The sequence below is a fragment of the Vespa mandarinia genome, chromosome 10 (genome assembly GCF_050613455.1).
Source record: "Vespa mandarinia isolate Hongniang chromosome 10, ASM5061345v1, whole genome shotgun sequence".
Classification (NCBI taxonomy): domain Eukaryota; kingdom Metazoa; phylum Arthropoda; class Insecta; order Hymenoptera; family Vespidae; genus Vespa; species Vespa mandarinia.
In genome coordinates this window covers 3253207-3272500 of record NC_140819.1, presented here as the reverse complement: position 1 = coordinate 3272500, position 19294 = coordinate 3253207, and the positions used below count along the sequence as shown (strand labels likewise).

Below are 19294 nucleotides of genomic sequence, written 5' to 3'. Positions count from 1 at the left end.
TAACGTACTTTGAGTTCTTTTAAGTGATCTTTTACTTGTAAAAGAAAAATCGAATTATGTCCCAGGCAATATACCGTTCACGACATAATAACTTCTCATATTTAATAATATTTTTAATATATTGATATTTCTTTTTTCTTTCTTCTTTTTTTTGTTCTCTTGTTTCTCAATTTGTTAAGAATGTTCTTGGGAGGTTTTACAAAAAAAAAAAAAAAAAATAAAAAAAAAAATAAAAAAAATAAAAAAGAAAGAAAAAGTATTTTCAATAAATCCGTGACCATTATTGGACAGATCGAAAATTAATATCGAACAGGGCTATATTTAATATTAATATCGAGATTTCAGGTATTAAACGATTAAGTAAATATAATTTATCCGCTACTTTATGACTAAATGCTATATTCGAATCGTTTCATCGTGAAATTGTTGTTGTTGTTGTAATTTTTCTTTTTCTTTTTCTTCTTTTTTTTTTTTTTTTTTTTTTTTTTTTGATATTAAATCAAAATCTCCAATATGGGGAATGATAGATAAATTAACTTTTTTTTTTTTATATATTATTATAGAAATATAATAGAGGACAACGGAGGTTAATGTATCGTTGACTACATAATACGGGTATATACATATTTGACGATAGTTCTATTGCCTATCGATAGTTCTATTTGCCTCTATATCGCGAGACTATTAGTCTCTATTAATTAACGCAGTGCATATCCATCAATTACCCAGCAAAATAGATCGATTATATCAGACAAGAGTTGGCGAAGCAACGCGTGCACCTATTGGACAGGATCATTTCCGTTGGTGTTACGTCCGCTGATCGAAGTAACGCTTTCGCAATAGCCGTCATCGAGATGATCAACATCACCATCATCAGCACATCGTGTGTGTATATTAATATAGTTTATGAATCAAGATCACACTATTAACACGTCGTAGCAAACGTTCGAATTATTCAAATTGGATATTTCGTTATCGTCTCTAAATCGATTCGTTTTAAATCAATACAAATAAAAATAATTATTTTCACCGTTAAAAGTTTAAATTACATTATAGTAATTAAAATAATTATACAAGTTCGTAGAAAAATTTTCTTACAATAGCAATTAGATATTAACTTTTCTTTTTGTTTTATTGTTATCTCAAATCGATTTAAACGTTTCAATTCAATAATATTTTTTTTTTTTTTTTTTAAACAAATGATCATACTTCTATCATAAAAATATTGAGACAAACGATATTATTATTATTATTATTATTAATGATCTTAAGGAAATTTCTAATAACTTTGTATCATTTATTTTTGTATCGAAGTATTATTAGGGAATAAAATGAAATATTTCGATGAAGAAGTCGATATATTTAACGAAGTGTTAAGATCAGTAATGAAAATTTATAATGAAAGAAATGAACTCGTAAGAAATAGAAACAAGTTTTACCTTTCATTCGGAATCCTGGCGGATTCGTCCTGGCGTATGAGTACTAGTAAGCATTTCAAGCTCGCAATAGTATCTTGTCTATAGCTATCATATATATATATATATATATATATATATATATATATATATATATCTTTCTCTCTTTCCGTTTCTCTTACCCTATATATATATATATCTCTTTCTGTATCCTCTTTCTTCTCAACTTTTCAAGTATCGACACCGCACATAGATGTAGATAGTGTATTGTTCCACGCGAAGGGCGCTTGTCAGTAAGCGGGGCTGCAGTGAGAAAGAAAAGAAAATATCGATTGTGTTCCTTCGTACGAAGCTTTGGGTGAAGATGACGGACACAAGAAAGTACGAGGATATACGTGTAAAATAGAACTACATTGGACTGTCATATAACGAGCCAAGTAACGAGTTAATATTATCTGATTGCACTGTATAGTTGCGTTAGAAAACAAAAATAAATAAAAGAAACGAAAGAAAAAGAAATTAAATGAAATTAATTACGAAAGAATATAGTTAAAAAAAAAAAAAAAAGAAATTGTTTATTTTATGAATCGGTATTTCAATATTTCATCAATCCCCTTATTAATAGCATTAATTCGATCGCTATAATATATTTTTTTTTTATGTATGGACGCATATATATATATATATTTTTTTTTTTTGTTAAGAAATTTTTTTTTAGCTCACGTGAAAATATGCTAGCGTATTCACATTATTTTCCGACCAATGTCTGCCGTATCAACAAAGTCAACGCATACTCAATACATATTCTTATGATCCTCTATACTTACATTTTATATACGTAAATATATAGATATATGTGTACATGTATATATATACGTATGATAACGTTTCGTATGTATAAGAGAAACTCATACACGTATAAGATGTACCTTCAGTAATGGGAACACTCGGTATATAGATAAGCTAAGGCCGTAGCTTTTCGTACGATATGGCAAAGAATGTTGGGAGATATTCTTCTAGAAACTTTATGACTTCGTTCTGCAGCTCTTTCGCACATAGCAAACAGCAGGGGAAAGAATACTTGCATATATCGTACGGTAATACATCTATACGTCACTTCCTTTTTATCTGACGACTCAACGAACGTCTTTTGAGATATATGAAAATAAAAAAATCCAATTCTATATTTGATTCGTCAAAAAAAAAAAAAAAAAAAAGAAATTTATTTTCTTAATATACAATTCTTAAGGAATTGTAGAAAAATATCATAAATCATTTATTTACGTATAAGGTTATATTTATCATACACGTTATGTACATATAGATTTAATCAAAATATATGAATCAAAAGATCAATACAAAAATATTAATAAATGTTAACATTTGAAAGTATGAAAAAAAGATATTTTATAGATAGTTAAATGACACTGGAACAACTTCGACGTTTCTAACATAGGCAAATAACTTTGTTAATGAATGGTAGTCTCTGAAACAGATTCTGTTAGGTGACACGATAGATTATTCGATGATATTTACTGGACCGTTAGGAGAAATGGAGCTGGCTGTATAGCAAACGGGAACACCGTGTAAACCCAGAGAACGAGCGGTTAATGTCGCTCGACGATCTCCGACCGCGAACTTCGAGCCATCGTGCTTCATGGTCCGGCATGGTTTTGTAATAGGAGTTTCCCGTAATGGACCTCGAAACGGACTTGGCCTAAAGCTACTAGAGAAAGAGCAGTTTCCTCTCGTTCGATGAGAGCCAAGGATTCGAATAGGACAAAGGAATTCGGATTTTCTCTAACAAAATCTTGCTTAACTACGAGTTATTGTATTTCCTAAGACGACCCATCAAATTTTCCCATTGATCTATGTAAATATCAAAGTACATTCTCAAATTTCTTTTACGAACGATATGAGAATTCACTTGAACATTTTAAGGAAACTTTTCGTACGACCGAATAAAAGGAATGAACTTCTCTCGACATAACGTTTTACTTACTAGACTACTCCGGAATAGATCGTTTTCTTTTCATGGCACTTACCGTTGAAGTTTTATCTATATATATATATATAGACGATAAGAAGATATTCTCGTATTCGTTGCTATATTATATCTGATTATCGTTAAATCATTTTTTTTTTATTATTATATTGAAAAAAACAAAAGAAACGATTAAAACAAGAAAGTATATAAATTATATTGATTGTTATCTATTGGAATAATGATTAACCTACATTATAAGCCAAATAAATATATTTTTTTAACTATGAACGAAAGCTCTTATCATTTACTTTGTGGAAAGGTTAAGGCAAAGACGATTTCCAAGAGAAATTAGAATGCTACTAACGGCGTAATATTGACATAACAATGTAACTAAATTCTAGTAGATTAAAGCGCGATAGAGGGAACTTACGTGGCTTCAGAGAGGCACGGGGAGAGTGAGAGAAAGAGAGAGTGTAAGTGTGTGTGAGAGAGAAAGAGAGAAAGCGTGCGCACGTGAGGAATCGTTAACTAAATCCTCAGCATACGGAAATCCTTCGGTGCCGTAAGAGCCAGCTTTCCTGTCTTACGAAGTTCTGCCAAAGAGAACTAAACAGTTTCCTCTTTCCTCCTTCCTTGCACGTAGAGAGACGGTGGAAACTCCCTGTGCGACTCTTACCTTATGCTCTGAACGCGACCAAACGTTGCGAGTGACGGTGCGTGAAAACCGGTTAACTAATTGTAAGGTGGTTCTCCTTTACGTGTTAACTTGTACTTTTAGATTTATCAGTCGAGGAAAATTATATAGCTGAACTAGTTGTTTCAAATTTCGACATATTTCGATATCATTGAATAATACATTTTAAATTAAATCGATACAATAGATTCTCTATCGTCATATCGCCTATATTTAGGTTTAAATATTATTATTATACTGTTTCTAATATATTAACATATGAAACATAATTTTAGTTTAATCAAACACATATTATATTTAATATTATCTAATTATAATATTATATTAGTTATTAATGACACATTATCAACGTTGTTATTTGAAATCTATTAAAAATGTCATAAAATGTTTTTAGATAATAAAATTTAATTATTTTATTTCATAATAAAATATAATATCCATATTTTATATATGCAAGCACGAAATTACAAATTTTTGTCGGTAAACAAATCGCTTAATTATATTAATATGAAAATAAAGGAACATTTTGAAAGAAATAATTTTACTTTAAAAAGACAGACAGACAGAGAGAAAGAGAGAGAGAGAGAAAGTGACAGACAGACAGACAGATAGAAAGACGAAGACATAAAGAAAGAGAGAGAGAGAGAGAGAGAGAGAGAGAGAGAGAGAGAGAGAGAGAGAGAGAGAGAAAAAATAGAAAGAGAAATTGAGTACGATTATGGCTTTTAATAACGTCGTGGTACGGTTCAAATTATCACATCCGGAAATGATCGATATCCGAATAGCTTGTTAAACGATAGTTTAAGCATAATCACCGAAGCATTATGGGTAGAACCGCTTGGAAACTGCCGGTGGCTCGTCCCTAGAAATTAGAGCTCGATCGGTGCGCGAACGCACTATTGATCACGAGAGTCACCGAACTGTCGGTTAAGGTATACCGGTATATATCGGTGGACAGTTAATGGTATGAGATTGCCGGCTCTCGATCGCAGATGTTCCAAGTTTCGACCTCCAAATTTGATATTCAGAATATTAGAAGTGACTTGTGTGCTACCTATATGTTCAAAATCATTGACAAAAGATTCATTATTGATGATTAATTTTAATTGATAACAATTATGACGCTTTTCTCTTCTTTTGTTTGTTTGTTTTCCTTCTTTTTTTTCTTCAGAATAAACTTCAGTAATATCCCTTAAGAGAATCTGTTGGATATTTGTTGGTTTTCTTACAAAAAAAAAAAAAGAAAAAGAAACAAAAAAAACAAAAAAAGAAACAAAAAAAGAACAAAAAAAGTAACGAGAAGATGGGGAAAAAAATTTTTTGCAAGATAATCGTCAAAAGAATATTTTTCTCGAAACATGAAACGTCTTTCCCGTTTCTTTTCTTCTTTTAATTATATTTTTTTTCTTTCTTCCTTTTTTTCTTTTTCTTTTTTTTTTTTTTTTTTGTTTTTCTTTTTGTTAAGGACTACTTCTCCGATATATTATTATCGATATTCAAGTTCAATTTTTAATGAAGAACGGGTGTAATCGGATGCGGAAAGTGTAACGTGATGCGGATAGCCAATTTATCCTGGTACATAGGAGACAGACAACGCGCGTTTCCCACGCGTTGATCACGATGTTTTTTTCAATTTTACCGATGAAAAATATTTTTTTCGGTTGGAGAAACCCGAGCATAACCATGGGATATTCTTCTCACGGTACCGAACGAAGAGGCACGCATTTGAATGGGATTGTGTGGCGAAACACACGTAATACCTTTTTGTATTCTCTTTTTACTCTCTCTCTCTCTCTCTATCTCTCTTTATATATATATATATATAAAATAAATGGTGCGTACGCTTGTTACGAGAAAATCTCGTATTTTTCTTTTTTTTTTTTTCTTTTTTTATTCTATAGTAATCGTTAATAAGTATGTATGACGGTGGACACTTTTTATATTATATTTTTATATAAGGTCCGTCATTTGAATAAAAATTGAATAAAAATAATGAAAAATGAATAAAAATGCGCCACTTTCTTTTTTTTTTGGCAGATAATGATATTTTTTTCTCGGAAATATAATTAGAGAAAAGAAAAACGAATGTAAAAGTTAAAAATTTCTTTCTTTGATATCGATCCTTTAATTATCTATTTTTATCATAAATACGTAGAAAATCAAAGCATGTCTGAGTGCATTTATATTAAAATGACAATATGTACATACTTGTTGTTGCGTCGTCATCGGTAAAACTAAGCTCCAGCGACTCTCCGGGAAGCTGTATAACGCAATAAGCCGCTCATAAACGGCAACACGATAGGTTGTAACCGTAACAGGGAGCTCGTTATCGAGAGGGAGGCAAATCGAGAGAGCGTATAATGCAAAAGGCACGAAATTCTCGGGTATAGAGGGGTATTACTCGTTGCGTCATAATACGAAAGTGGAAAGAGAGATGCTAGGAATTGTTCTAATTGCATGAATTCGAACAGAACGAATTTAAAATTATTCCATTAATAATTTTTTATTACATTAATAAAAAATTACTATAAAAGTAAAAGGAAATACTACGTGAAAACGATGATATTGTTTAATAATACAATATAACAATAATAATTGTATTAAATGAAATTTTCTTTTTATTGATTTAAAGAAATCTATATAACGTTTCTTGAATTATTAATTTAAACTTGAATTTCTAAATTTGAAATTTTATTTATTAATTTAAACGAAAAACAATGTTATATCCGTCTACATATTCGAGTTAGAAGATAATAAGAATTCGTAGGAAATGAATGGATAAATTTAATATCAGTATTATTTGGCGTTACATCTGAACGACTTCATTATCTGTTTCCACATCATTTAAGTTACTAATGTTTCCATATGATTATAATTTTATGCCCGATATACCTTTATGGAAGTACAAGTTATTTATTGACATTTCTTTAGCGGCTAATTATCCACGAATCCAATATTACTTTCCATTACGTCTATATGCATTATATCCGTATATTACTACTTATTATCGTTGATAATAATTAACTGTAGTCCAACGTTATTACCTTTATTAAAGCAAATATATGTATCATTGAGTTCGTAAATAAAATAAAATTGTAACGATGGTCGTCTCGTTCTTGCAAAAAATGTCTCGTAAGTAAAGAGGGTTTGAATGAATATGTACAGGGCAAACTGTATTCGCAAGAACTCGACGTTTAATGAGCTATCCAGAGACGGTTATCCAACCCGTCGGCAAAGTCCAGGCAGTCTCAGTCGGTGCACGCTAGTCGAGTGTAATATATCTCTGCTAATTATGACCAGAGGGGTGGATATTAACGCGTGGAAATGTGCTACATCGTAGAGAGAGGGAGAGAGAGATGAAGAGAGAAATGGAGAGAGAGAGAGAGAGAGAGAGAGAGAGAGAGAGAGAGAGAGAGATAGAGATAGGTGTTGGAGTTGTGCACGCGAGGGTGCTTCGCGTTGTGACGTAAGGCGTAGCCGTCTAACCGTAACCGTAACCACCACTTATCTTGAGTCAGTCAGCGTAATTGGAAAGCAGATACCGTCGACACGGTCAAGCTCGTGCTACAAAATTGCCACGTACGTTTCTATACCTAGTGACTCGTGTTAATATATATATATATATATATATATATATATATATATACATTATATACACATAAATACATACGTTGATATTATTATATCACTGTAGTTTTTAACACGTTAACTAAATAAGTAGATCATCTATGGTGAAAGCTATTACGTTCTCTCGTAATAAAGTCATTATTTGTTTCTTTTTTTTTCTTCGGTTTTTCTTTTGTTTTTGGTTTTTGCTTTTGTTCTTTTTTTCTTAAAGCTTATATCTTATAAATATAAAGTTGTTCGTTTAATAAAATATTTTTAATATTTATCATGGGAAGGAAAAAAAAATTGCGTGTTCTTCTTTAAAAGAGGATATATCGATTTATTTTTATGATATGTTATATTATATCTACTCTATTCAAAAAGAAATAGCGAGTTTAATTTACCGAAACGATATTCGAATGAGTTTTGAGAAAATTAATCGAAAAGGTATATACGAGTCATGAAAGGTAACTTCGTTGTTATATTCACTGGATCAACTAGAAATAAAAAGAGGAAAGAAAAATAAAAAGGAAAAAAGAAAAAGAAAAGGAAAAAAAATATGGTTCTTTGAGCTTGCAGGATCGAAAAAAGGGTTAGTCCCTTTTCTATTTTGTCTATTTTGTCTATTTTGTGTCCACGTCAAAGGTCTGTTCCTCTCACTCAGTATTCGTGTACGATCGTCTTCGTTCGCTATTCGGTTACGTTCACGAGGCAAATATTTGTTCGAAATTTTCTCCGGCGTAATTCCCGACCGCCAATATTTTGTCTCCATTCCCGAGTACTTCCCGTCGAAAACATCCCTGGGAAAATATAAACTCGAGCCGCGTGTTCAAGAAAGGAATGGGTGTGGGCTCTGAAAGTGTAACTGAGAGGGTGAAAAGAAATTGGAATGGGGATGTCGTTCTCGCGAACATGTCGTTAATTTAACGTACTGCCCGGTATAGTCAAGTAAGATTGTTTTTTCAAATATTCAATTACATCCTCATTTTTTTCTTCTTTTTTTTTCTCGCTTGTTAATATAAGAAAATCTTGAAAAAAAAAGAGTTACATGAAGTTTCCTTTTGAATTATATTTAAATTAGATTCGTGTCTCACGTGTAAATAGCTACTTACTTTGGATCGATTATATGAAATATTTGCTTTGAATTTTAATTGCATGTAATTATAATTAACCTTGATCTATATATACTGAAAAATCTATTTGTTTGAGAAATCAAACGAATTATTAAGAAAAAGAAAAAGAAAAAGAAAAAGAAAAAGAAAAAGAAAAAAAAAAGAAACAAGAAAACAAAACGTAATATCATTTTATCGCATTGTTGAGGTCATAAATTTTGCCAATTGATCTTTATTCTTAATTATATCGATATATAATAGAAAAAAAGAAATTGTTATTTCTCTATTAAATTTGATTAAGATGATTTACGCGCGTCATCGCAAACGAGATATGATAGGATTACGAATTCTAAATCGAAAAATAACTTCGACCGGTCTACCTGATTTAGAGTTAATCCCTCCTGCGAAACATATCTGCTAATTAACATGTACGGAGTTTCGGCTAACGTAAATAAACACCGACATGAGAGTTGGCTAACGAGAGGACTCGCGACTACGAGAAAACGTTGCACCATCCGCATCCCCGGGCCAAAGAGGGTGTGGCTTTACGTTCTACTCGACGCCATACGTTTTACAGACACGGCGCACCACATTAATATGATCTCTTTGCTACTTTGAATTAGTTCGAAGGAAGCTACTCTAATGTTAAAAAAAAAAGAAGGAAAAAAGTAAAAAAGTAAGCATATATGTAGTTTTATATATATATATATATATATATATATATATATACACGTAGGAACTCTTCGTAATAGCTTTTTGCATCGGCTAACTCTTGTAAATTATATTTTTTAATTAATATAACCGAAAGAGAGAGAGAGAGAGAGAGAGAGAGAGAGAGAGAGAAAGAGAGAGAGAGAGAGAGAGAGAGAAAGGAATGAATGAAAGGATGAAAGGTTTCGAAAAAGAAATATTATATAAATAAAAAATGAAAGATTTATTTTCGTACATTTATTTAATAATGAAAATCATTTTATTTCATCTTCTTTTCTTTATCGTTTTTTCTTCTTCTTCTTTTTTTTTTCTTTTTTTTTTTTAATTTATATCGAAACGTAATACGACGTAAAGTAATAATTCGTAAAATAAAAATAAATTTCTTTCTTTCTTTTTTACAGACAAAAAACGAAATTTATATACTACGTAGGTTTAATCGATTATTTTAGTTCGTTTTACTATAGTAGATGTATTCACGTGAATATCAACGTAGGATTATATTGGGCTTATATTTCCGGCATATCGTTGTATTTCTTATCCTGTTTTCCGTCGCTATCCACAAAACAACCGATTTTCGATACTCTTTCAGTCCCCATACCTTAAGAGAAAACTGAGAGAGGGAGAGAGAGAGAGAGAGAGAGAGGGAGAGAGAAAGATAGAGGGAGAGTTTGCTTCCGCCTTTCCAACGGTCGTTTTAACAAATTTACGAGCGTTTTACGTGGTCGAGAAAAGCTTCCTTTGCCGGCCTTGTCATTTTATCTTCTCCTCGTTCGTACCTTTCATGCTCGAAAAGTTTCGGTCCGAGGGTGAACCAATGACGAATCAAATTCTTTCGTTTCATTTCCTTTAGTCTATGACGATCTTACATTTTTCTCGTATTCATTCAATTTCTTTTTTCTTCTTTTAGTTTCTTTATTTCTTTCTTCCTTCCTTTTTCTTTTTATTAAAAAATATAATAGAAAATAGATATAGATATAGAATGTGTACACACACACACACGCACATACATACACACACACACACACACACACACACATATTCAGACATGCGTACGTGTATCCTGTATTTAAGATTTATAATATATTATTATATTAATAAATTGTATGTAATTAAGATTTATAATATATTATTATATTAATAAATTGTATTTAATTATATGTAATATAAATTATTAGAAGTATATAAATTTAAATAGACTTTTTATAATCAAAATGTAGTTTATGCTATTCCCAAAGAAGTTATTGAGTATGTGATAATTAAGAGTGGTTATTACACGATTTATTTATGATAAATCACATTTCGATTATCACATTATGATAATCACATTTTATTAATGATAAATTAATAAAATAATAAAATAATAAAATAAATAATCGTAATACCTATAAATGTTAATAGATATTAACGTTGATATATGATAACTTGTTTCGAAAGTTTTTCATTTATTCTCTAAATTGTATATCTTGGACTCGTTAAGACTGCCAAAAACGATACTTTCGATTTCGCTCGTTCGTATCTGTCCGCGACAGAAGGTTCACGTCCGATGAATTGTTTCCACGCTATTGTAACTCGACACGAAGACAAAAGTAACTTGGGAAGGAATTCAAAGGGGTTCGAAGTTAGGCTCACGTATCCTTACTTCAATTTGATCCTGTTAGAAGGTAGTATCGTTACAAACGTTCTTGCTACATTTGTTCAAAATCCGTTGATGATGAATGGTTTTGTAAAAGCTACGTTGGAAGCCGACTGACAAGATACAAAGTTATGGCTCCTATCGTCTACAGATCTACGTGCACTTGGTTGCCTTAAATTTCTTCCTTTCTTCCGCCCTTCCACTATCTTCTCATTTTCTCACATCGCTTAATCTGTATTCTACGTATATCCTTAGACATCCAACCTATATCGTTTTTTCTTATAATTCTTTATCCTGTCTTATGATTCTTTATCTGGTATATTTAATATGAATGAAATTACAAAATTTTCCGAATGTTATTAGAAATTTATGATATAAATTTGATTCGATGTATTTATATCCATCGCGTGCATGTATGTAAGTATGTGTGTGTGTGTTAATATAAAAGTTCATTGCTTTTGATTAGTTCGTTTTTTTATGTAATTTCTTTTCCGAAATATTTAAGAAAATATTTATGATTTCCTCGTTCGTTACGCAGATAAAATTGTTCTTTTTTTTTTTTTATCTTTATTTTCATCTCGTTTCGTGTATGTACTATTTTTTATCAACCATCCTCTTATTATTTGTTTTTGTTATCTGTACATGTTTCGTATCTTCTAGCTCAATGGGACATCTCGATTCTTCTGTAGGATCTCGTATGATACGTATTCTGAGATTTCGAGAATAATCTACATATACCTTTTCGTTATAATTTTGATTATAGCAGAAAGAATTAAAGAAGAAATAAAAAGATAGAAAAAGAAATTGGAATTTTAATTCCCTTTTTTTTGTTTTTCTTTTTTCTCTTTTTAAGAGCTGCAGTATATAGAATTTTTTCTTTTTTTTTTTTTTTTTTTTTTTTTTTTATATGAAAACGATTTTGCTGATATGAAGTTTAGCTTATATTTGAACAATTTTTCGAATATCGTGCTCGTACGTCAAAAGGCTGATTTATTTTTCGATGCTAGAAGAGAAAATTATATAAATAAAATATTTTAGAAGAAAATATTAGCAATGCAATGTTATCAAATAAATAATCTAATCGTCGCATTTCTATCATGTTACTGTCGATGGAATTTTTTCGAAAAAAAGAATGTCTACAACCGTAAAGTTTTTTCTTTTTCTTCCATTCGTTTCCAAGCTCGCCCATATCCTGATCCGATTAGACATTTCGTCCAGGTTTCCTACGAGAGCTGATAAGAGCCGATGGAAGGTTCTAATTTAGAAATCCTTAATCCTTTCTTGCCAACGGACATTCTGGACTATCCGGTATTATGCGTGCTCTCTTTGCCGTTTTTACCTTGTCGCTGTCGTGATTATCCTCTTTTATTTCCCTTTTATATCTCTCTTTGCTTGAACAATTCGAGGATTCGTTAGTTCAGGGAAAATAATTTGCTCGAAGGATCACGTCGGTTTAAACCAAATAATTTAGTGAAAATATATAATTTAATGGTGCCGGTTGTTAAAATAAGAATCGGTTTAAAGAAGAATTCAACATGATTATTTAATTGAATTTTTCTTCATGGATCATTCTTTTCTTTTATTTATCGTCAGTATAAAAAATAAGGAATGCAAATAATTCTGTATCTTTTAAATTTCCAAAAATGATCGAAATAATGTTCATACTCGTATAACGGACGATGAAGTTTGAAGAATTACAAAAATATTCAATGAAACGAGATAAATGTAAAGATCGGATTAAGATACGAATTTTATATACAATTTTGTTGAGTTTAATGATTTTATAACGGATCAATTAATTATGTTATTTGTGGTATTTTTTTTTTTTCATTGTATTCTATTTATTGTTATTAACTTCTTTTCGTTAGTTTCTGTGATTACTTTTTTATTATAATTTGTTACGATCGATTGAAAGTTACTGATTTTCTTCTACCCAATTAACGACGTGTATCGTTTACTTAACGCCCAGTGAAATAAGAAGTTTTCAATATTTAAATTGAACAATTTCGTGTGTAAGTATATGCAAAGAACTCGCGAAAGATTTTGCCGCTCAGTTTGGATGAGAGCCAACGAGAAATTTCGTTGGTTTAATTGGGACACAGGAAAATTATTGACAAGTTTCTGGGAAACTCGTCGACTCGCTCGTGCATTTTCCCCACTTCGATTATAATCCCGGTGCGGTTTTAAAGTAGATTTAACAATACAATTTCACCGTTCTCCTGGAACTAAAAAGAATAAATCGAAAAAGGGGAGAAAGTTGCGATTGTGTGAATGTTTTTCATCGATTTTATTTGTGTCGATATGTTTAAAAATAGATACGTACGAATATCGTTTTTGATAAACAAAAGTATTATTATTCCGACTTATAAATACAGAATTGTAAATACAATATTGGCTTTAAAAAAAAAAAAAAAAAAAAAAAAAGAATATATGTATTTCTTTTTTTTCTTCATTCTTTTTTATTTTTGTTTTCCTTTTTCTTTTTATTCTCTTTCATCGAATTAATAATATCCATCGAAAGGTGATAGTTAGAATTTACTCTTCTTTTTTCATTTTTTTTTGTTGTTTTTTGTTTTTTTTTTTTTTTTCCAAAGAAATCGCAACTAGACCGATTTTACGTTAATAAAAATAATAATGTGTTAAATTTATTATAAGTATTTAATGATAATGGAATATCGTACTTGAAATTCGATTTGGAATTTAATCGAAAAGGAATTTATTTTGGATGCTTCGGGCGGTTGCTCGACACTTCTTATCCTCGATATTTGCTCTTTGTTGAAGATTTACGGTCGAGGGTCTTTATAGAAAATATTTTCCGACGGGGTCCGCCCTTTTCCTAAGCGTCCCTCGTCGAGATAAGGGGAAGAGTTTATAGGTTGCTTGATTTGATCGAAGTATGAGTGAAAGAGCGTTGACGTATTTCACATCGAAATGATATCAGTTGCTTCTAAATCGTCGTATCGACGGAGAGACAGTGAGAGAAAGAGAGAGAGAGAGAGAGAGAGAGAGAGAGAGAGAGAGAAAGAGGCAGAGAGAGAGAGAAAGAGGGAGAGGGAGATAATTTAAAAAAAAAATGATGAGAGTAATAATTTGATATCGACAATTTTTTTTTTCTTTTTTAATATCACATTTGACTTTTAATATTAAATATTTAAATTATAGTCACACACACACACACACACACACACCTACACACCGTATAAGAAATTGTTTATATCTCCTTAAGATATTTCCATTTATTAAAAGAGAAGTTATTTCCATTTATTAAGAAAAATTATTCTATAGGATTGATAGCGAATTTAAATGTTTAATTTTATACTTATTATAATATGATTATTATGTCGAAAGAAAATGAAGATTTCTTTTTTTTTTTATATCACCTCTTTTTTTTTATTCATCATCTCATTTTCTTTTTTCTTTTTTTTTTTTCTCTTTCGATTTTAGATTTGTTTAAACGCTCAGAAACTTTTTGGATTTAAATTTAAATGTAAAAAATTATAAAAAAATATTCTACGATATTGCGAATGCCATAACGAACCTTCATCGAGTATATAGATCTACAGAGGATACCTATACTATACATACCTATACATATATCGAGTCATGTTCATTGCTTTCATATCACGAACGATAGTTTCAACGAGTGCGATCGATGCTACTCACCGTTTCGGTTGGCTAATCGGTGTATCTATGTTATAACCACGAGAACAATCGGGATAAAGGGATTGAGTAGTGGCGCTTGCATATTATACCGAAGAATCGCGCTTATCGGTAAGGCTATTAATTAAAATTAGAGATGGCGAAAAGGAAAATCCTAATTAAAATGCAATTAGAGAAACTGTGGAGCGTGACCGATAACGAAAATGGCCCGATCATACGGTTTAATAGCATTAAAGCTATCCTTCGTAAAGCCATCGATTTATCGATCGATTAACATCGATCATGTTAATATCTAGATTGGATGGTAGATTGTCAGATAGATAGAATTAAAAAGAGGGCAAATAAAAATAAAAAGAGAAAAAAAAATTAAAAAGAAGAAAAAGAAAAAAAAAAAAAAAGAAAAAGAAAAGAAAAGAAAGAAAGAAAAAGAAACGAACACGAGGAAAGAAGTACAAATAACGAATTTCCATTGAATCGGTTAATCATTTATCTGATATCAAGGTGATATATGTTAAGAATTAAAAAAAAAAAAAAAAAAAAAAAAAAAAAAGAAAAACAAACAAAAAAAATGAGAAAAAGGAACAATTATTTTTTATACTTCAATGAGATAGAAATAATTTCTCTTTCTATTTATTGTTTTATTTAGAATGCCTTCAAGCTAGGTGCCGATATCGATGTTCCTAGGAAAAAGAAAGAAAAAAAAAAAAATAAAAAAGGAAGAAAAAAAGAATTTTCTGTCGATTTTCATGGACTTGATACTGGCAGTTATCACACCTTTTACTCTTTGAATTCGATATCCCATGCGATATCTCAAATCTCACAGTTTTCAACTTCTCTCGTTCTTTATTTCGTCCTAAGGTCGTTCTTTATGATCGGATTTCGATAATATGTGTGTATGAGTGTCCAAGAACGAAGAGATACGAACGCTTTTAAATCCGAAGAGTCCTCGCGAACGAGCACGTTCGTGAGACGATCGACTTCGAAAGCATCTCTAAGGGAAAGAAATGACGTGTATTCGCCACTTCTTCGAAATATCTACTACGTCCTACCTACGTCTAGAGCTAGCGATACGGTGAAAAAGCAAATAACGCTGGCCTACCTTGGGAAACGATCGAGAGTGTTATCGATCGTAGAGACAAGCTGGATACTCGAAAAGTCGTGCCGATCTTCCGAGGGTCACGATCCCTTTTTCCTTTTGTGTTGATCTATCCAAGAAAGAAATGTTCTTTTTTTAGGGCACTGAGGAGAAACCTTCCACTTTCCTTCTTAGATATTTACGATCGGCTACAATAAAGAACTGTGTTTTCTCTCTAGTGGATGGCTGTTGATCTTTTAGATATATGTATATCTATATCTATATCTATATCTATATCTATATCTATATCTATATCTATATATAATATATACATATATATATATATATTATATATATATAACGAACCCTTGCTTGGATAGGCTCGAATTCTTTTTACTTGAATTTTTTTCTTTTCGAGAATTCATCGAGCCATGTTATCTATATAACCATCAATATACTTTCGTTAAATTAATTTTTGTATAAATATATCGTTATATTCACTTTACTTGATTACGGTAATAAGATCATTGTTGTATTTATTTATCGATGTATTTTTATGAAAAGAATTAAATTAACAATTTTATAATGTTTATAGTAAATGATTATATATGATGATCTCGTTATTTGATATGGTCATTCGAAGGTAGATTTATTGAAGTGTAGAGTGTTTTATTAAAAAGAAGAGAAAAGAAAAAAAAAAGAGAAAAAAAGAAGGAGAAAAAAATAGAAAAAAGAAATTAAAAGGAAAGAGAAAAAAATTGTCCTGCGTATTTCTTAATTATCCCTAACTGGATTTCACGTGAACTATGAATCTACAAGCTTTTCGTGGTCGATTGAGAAGAAAGGTCGTTTGGAATCGCGCCAAGGATCCTGTAAAGCCATAGAAGTTGTGCATCGAGACTCGGTGCTACCGAGACTACGCCCTGTTCTCGTTTTGAGAACTACCACCCTATCGAAGCACGATGTATGTACACACACCCTTTGGTCAGTTCATGTCGTTTACTATCCTCGTGACCCTTTAAATTCTTCTTTATAAATCACTGTTGGCCTTTCGAGCGATCAACCCAGCCGTTTTCTCAGTCGCATGAAACGATCATGAGATAGAAATTTTTCTTCTTTTTTCCTTTTTTTTTTTTTTTTTATTCCTTTTTTTTCTTCTTTATCAATTTCGCAAATATTTAATATTCGTTATAAAAATCTGAATAAATCTAAATATATCATTCGAGACACGTGTGTGACACGCTCGACGTTTCAAAATCAATTCCGTTCTATTTACGTCGATAACGTAAATACCAAGCTTATCGACGCATATAGATATTAAAATTCTACATTTTCAAATCTGTCAGAAAGCAAACTGATCGATCTTATTTGTATAGAATTCTCTTTAATGTTTTTATTTCATGAAATAGACGAATTTCACGTCAGGAAGGTTTATTAAATTAACATTAAAAAAAAAAAAAAAAAACATTGTAAAGGGTACAAAAGAAAATAAAAAAGAAATAAAAAAGAAGCTATTAACTTTTTAAGATAGATTTTGATCTTTTTTTTTCTGAATGATTTATTCCGAATTCGTCGTAATATTTTTTATTACATTTATTATATATATATATATATATATATATATATATATATATATATATTCGATCATATGTTAGCGTTTATAGTTTATAAAAATTCAATTTTTGCTTTCGACGTAATTATACAATATGTATATTCTTTATTTATTTATTTTTTTTTTAATCGTAGATTTATATTATCATAGTTGGCTGTATGGCAAATTAAAGCCACTGTGATACACAATGTAGATTGTAAGGGATCACGTTGAAATTTGAAGTTCATAGGGGTGGATCTATTTATCCAATTACAATAGCATTATTTCGTCCTCGAGTAACATCAAACGTGAGCTTGAAATGTCAATAGCGTTTTCGAATGAACGGATGGTACGTAATGCTTGCGTATCTGTACGAAGTCGTGAGCGTTAATCGTTACGTCGGTGGGCAAGCCACGATTTACGTCGTGGTTTACCTGCATACGATCCGTGACAAATTCGACATTGAGATGAAGTCGAAATGACAAAGATCGGTATACGTGCAACGATTCATTCATTTTCTTCAATTCGATGCGATTTGCTGCAAAAATGAAATACATTCGAATATAATGGATCTTCTATTACAGATTGTATATAAAATTTGATTTAATATTAATACATTATGCATTTTGATATATCGTATAATGCATAAAATGAATTTAATATATCTTAACATTTTACGTCATGTAACTTTGAGGTCATACTCTTATGGTGTATATTTTAAGTGTCATTTCATCTTGTCGTCACAAAATTAATTATTACTTCATATCATAGAAGTTTTTCATGGTTTCTTTTTTTTTTCGTTTTCTTTTTCAATTTATAAGATAACAATATCTTTTTTAATTTATAGAATGATAAAAAAAAAAAATTAGATAGTAAAAGGTTAAGATGTGTCGCAGTATATAAAGTATATGACACAGAAGATAATAAAAAATACGGTTAAATATAAAATAAAAATGTTTCATTCTTGGTATAGAATAAAAATTTGACGTCAACTAAAATCTATTATTTACGCAAGAATAGTTTCTTCAATAATTCTGAGTAGAAGTATCGCTTCTAAGATGAAAGTCTCACGTGTCATGAGCAAAGAGAATTCGAAAGTGTCATGGATAGTGTATTTCCTTTTTATACTAGCTTCTGTTTTCTTTTTTCGATTTTTACTTCACGAGAGATATATAGATAGATAGAGAAAAAGAGAGAGAGAGAGAGAGAGAGAGAGAGAGAGAGAGAGAGAGAGAGAGAGAATACATTCGTAGTCGAGTTTGCAATAAAGAATTTTTAACGACACCACGTATGCAAAGTGTCGTGCTTCAAGATCGCTCTCAGAGACATTCTTAAATCATGAAAACAAGCATCTCAACATCTTGCGACATCACGTACACGAAGTATCGTGCCTTAACAATGCTATGAGAAAAGCCCTTTGGAATGAATTTGAATTTTTTAAATAATCTCACCTCAGAGGTAAGATCATGAAGTTGGTGGATAAAATTTGGATTAAATTTTAAATAGATATACAAATAGTACACTTATCGTACTGATTTATATTTCTGATAATATTATACAAGTTCGATAGTTGAAATATGTTTATTGAATGGATAATAGGACCTTCGATCTATTGAAATTATGATGTTTTTCGTCGTGTCAATAATAATAATAACAATAACAATAACAATAACAATAACAATAGTAATAGTAATAGTAATAGTAATAATAATAATAATAATAATAATAATAATAATAATAATAATAATAATAATAATAATAAGAATAATAATAATAATAATAATAATAGGATAACAATAATACGATATAA

General features: G+C 30.5%; 1 protein-coding gene across 6 annotated transcripts in view; it reads right to left on the bottom strand.

Moving 5' to 3' along the window:
- NLG-4 (neuroligin 4) overlaps positions 1 to 19294 on the bottom strand; it is a 230188-nt gene that overhangs the window by 100207 nt on the left and 110687 nt on the right. The window contains exon 2 of one of the 6 annotated variants that reach the window (XM_085659748.1): positions 15918 to 16023. The exons of the other annotated variants lie outside the window; for them this stretch is intronic. Coding sequence (XP_085515874.1) covers positions 15918 to 16023 — 106 coding nt within the window. The remainder of the gene's footprint in view (positions 1 to 15917; positions 16024 to 19294) is intronic. 6 annotated transcript variants of the gene reach the window in all.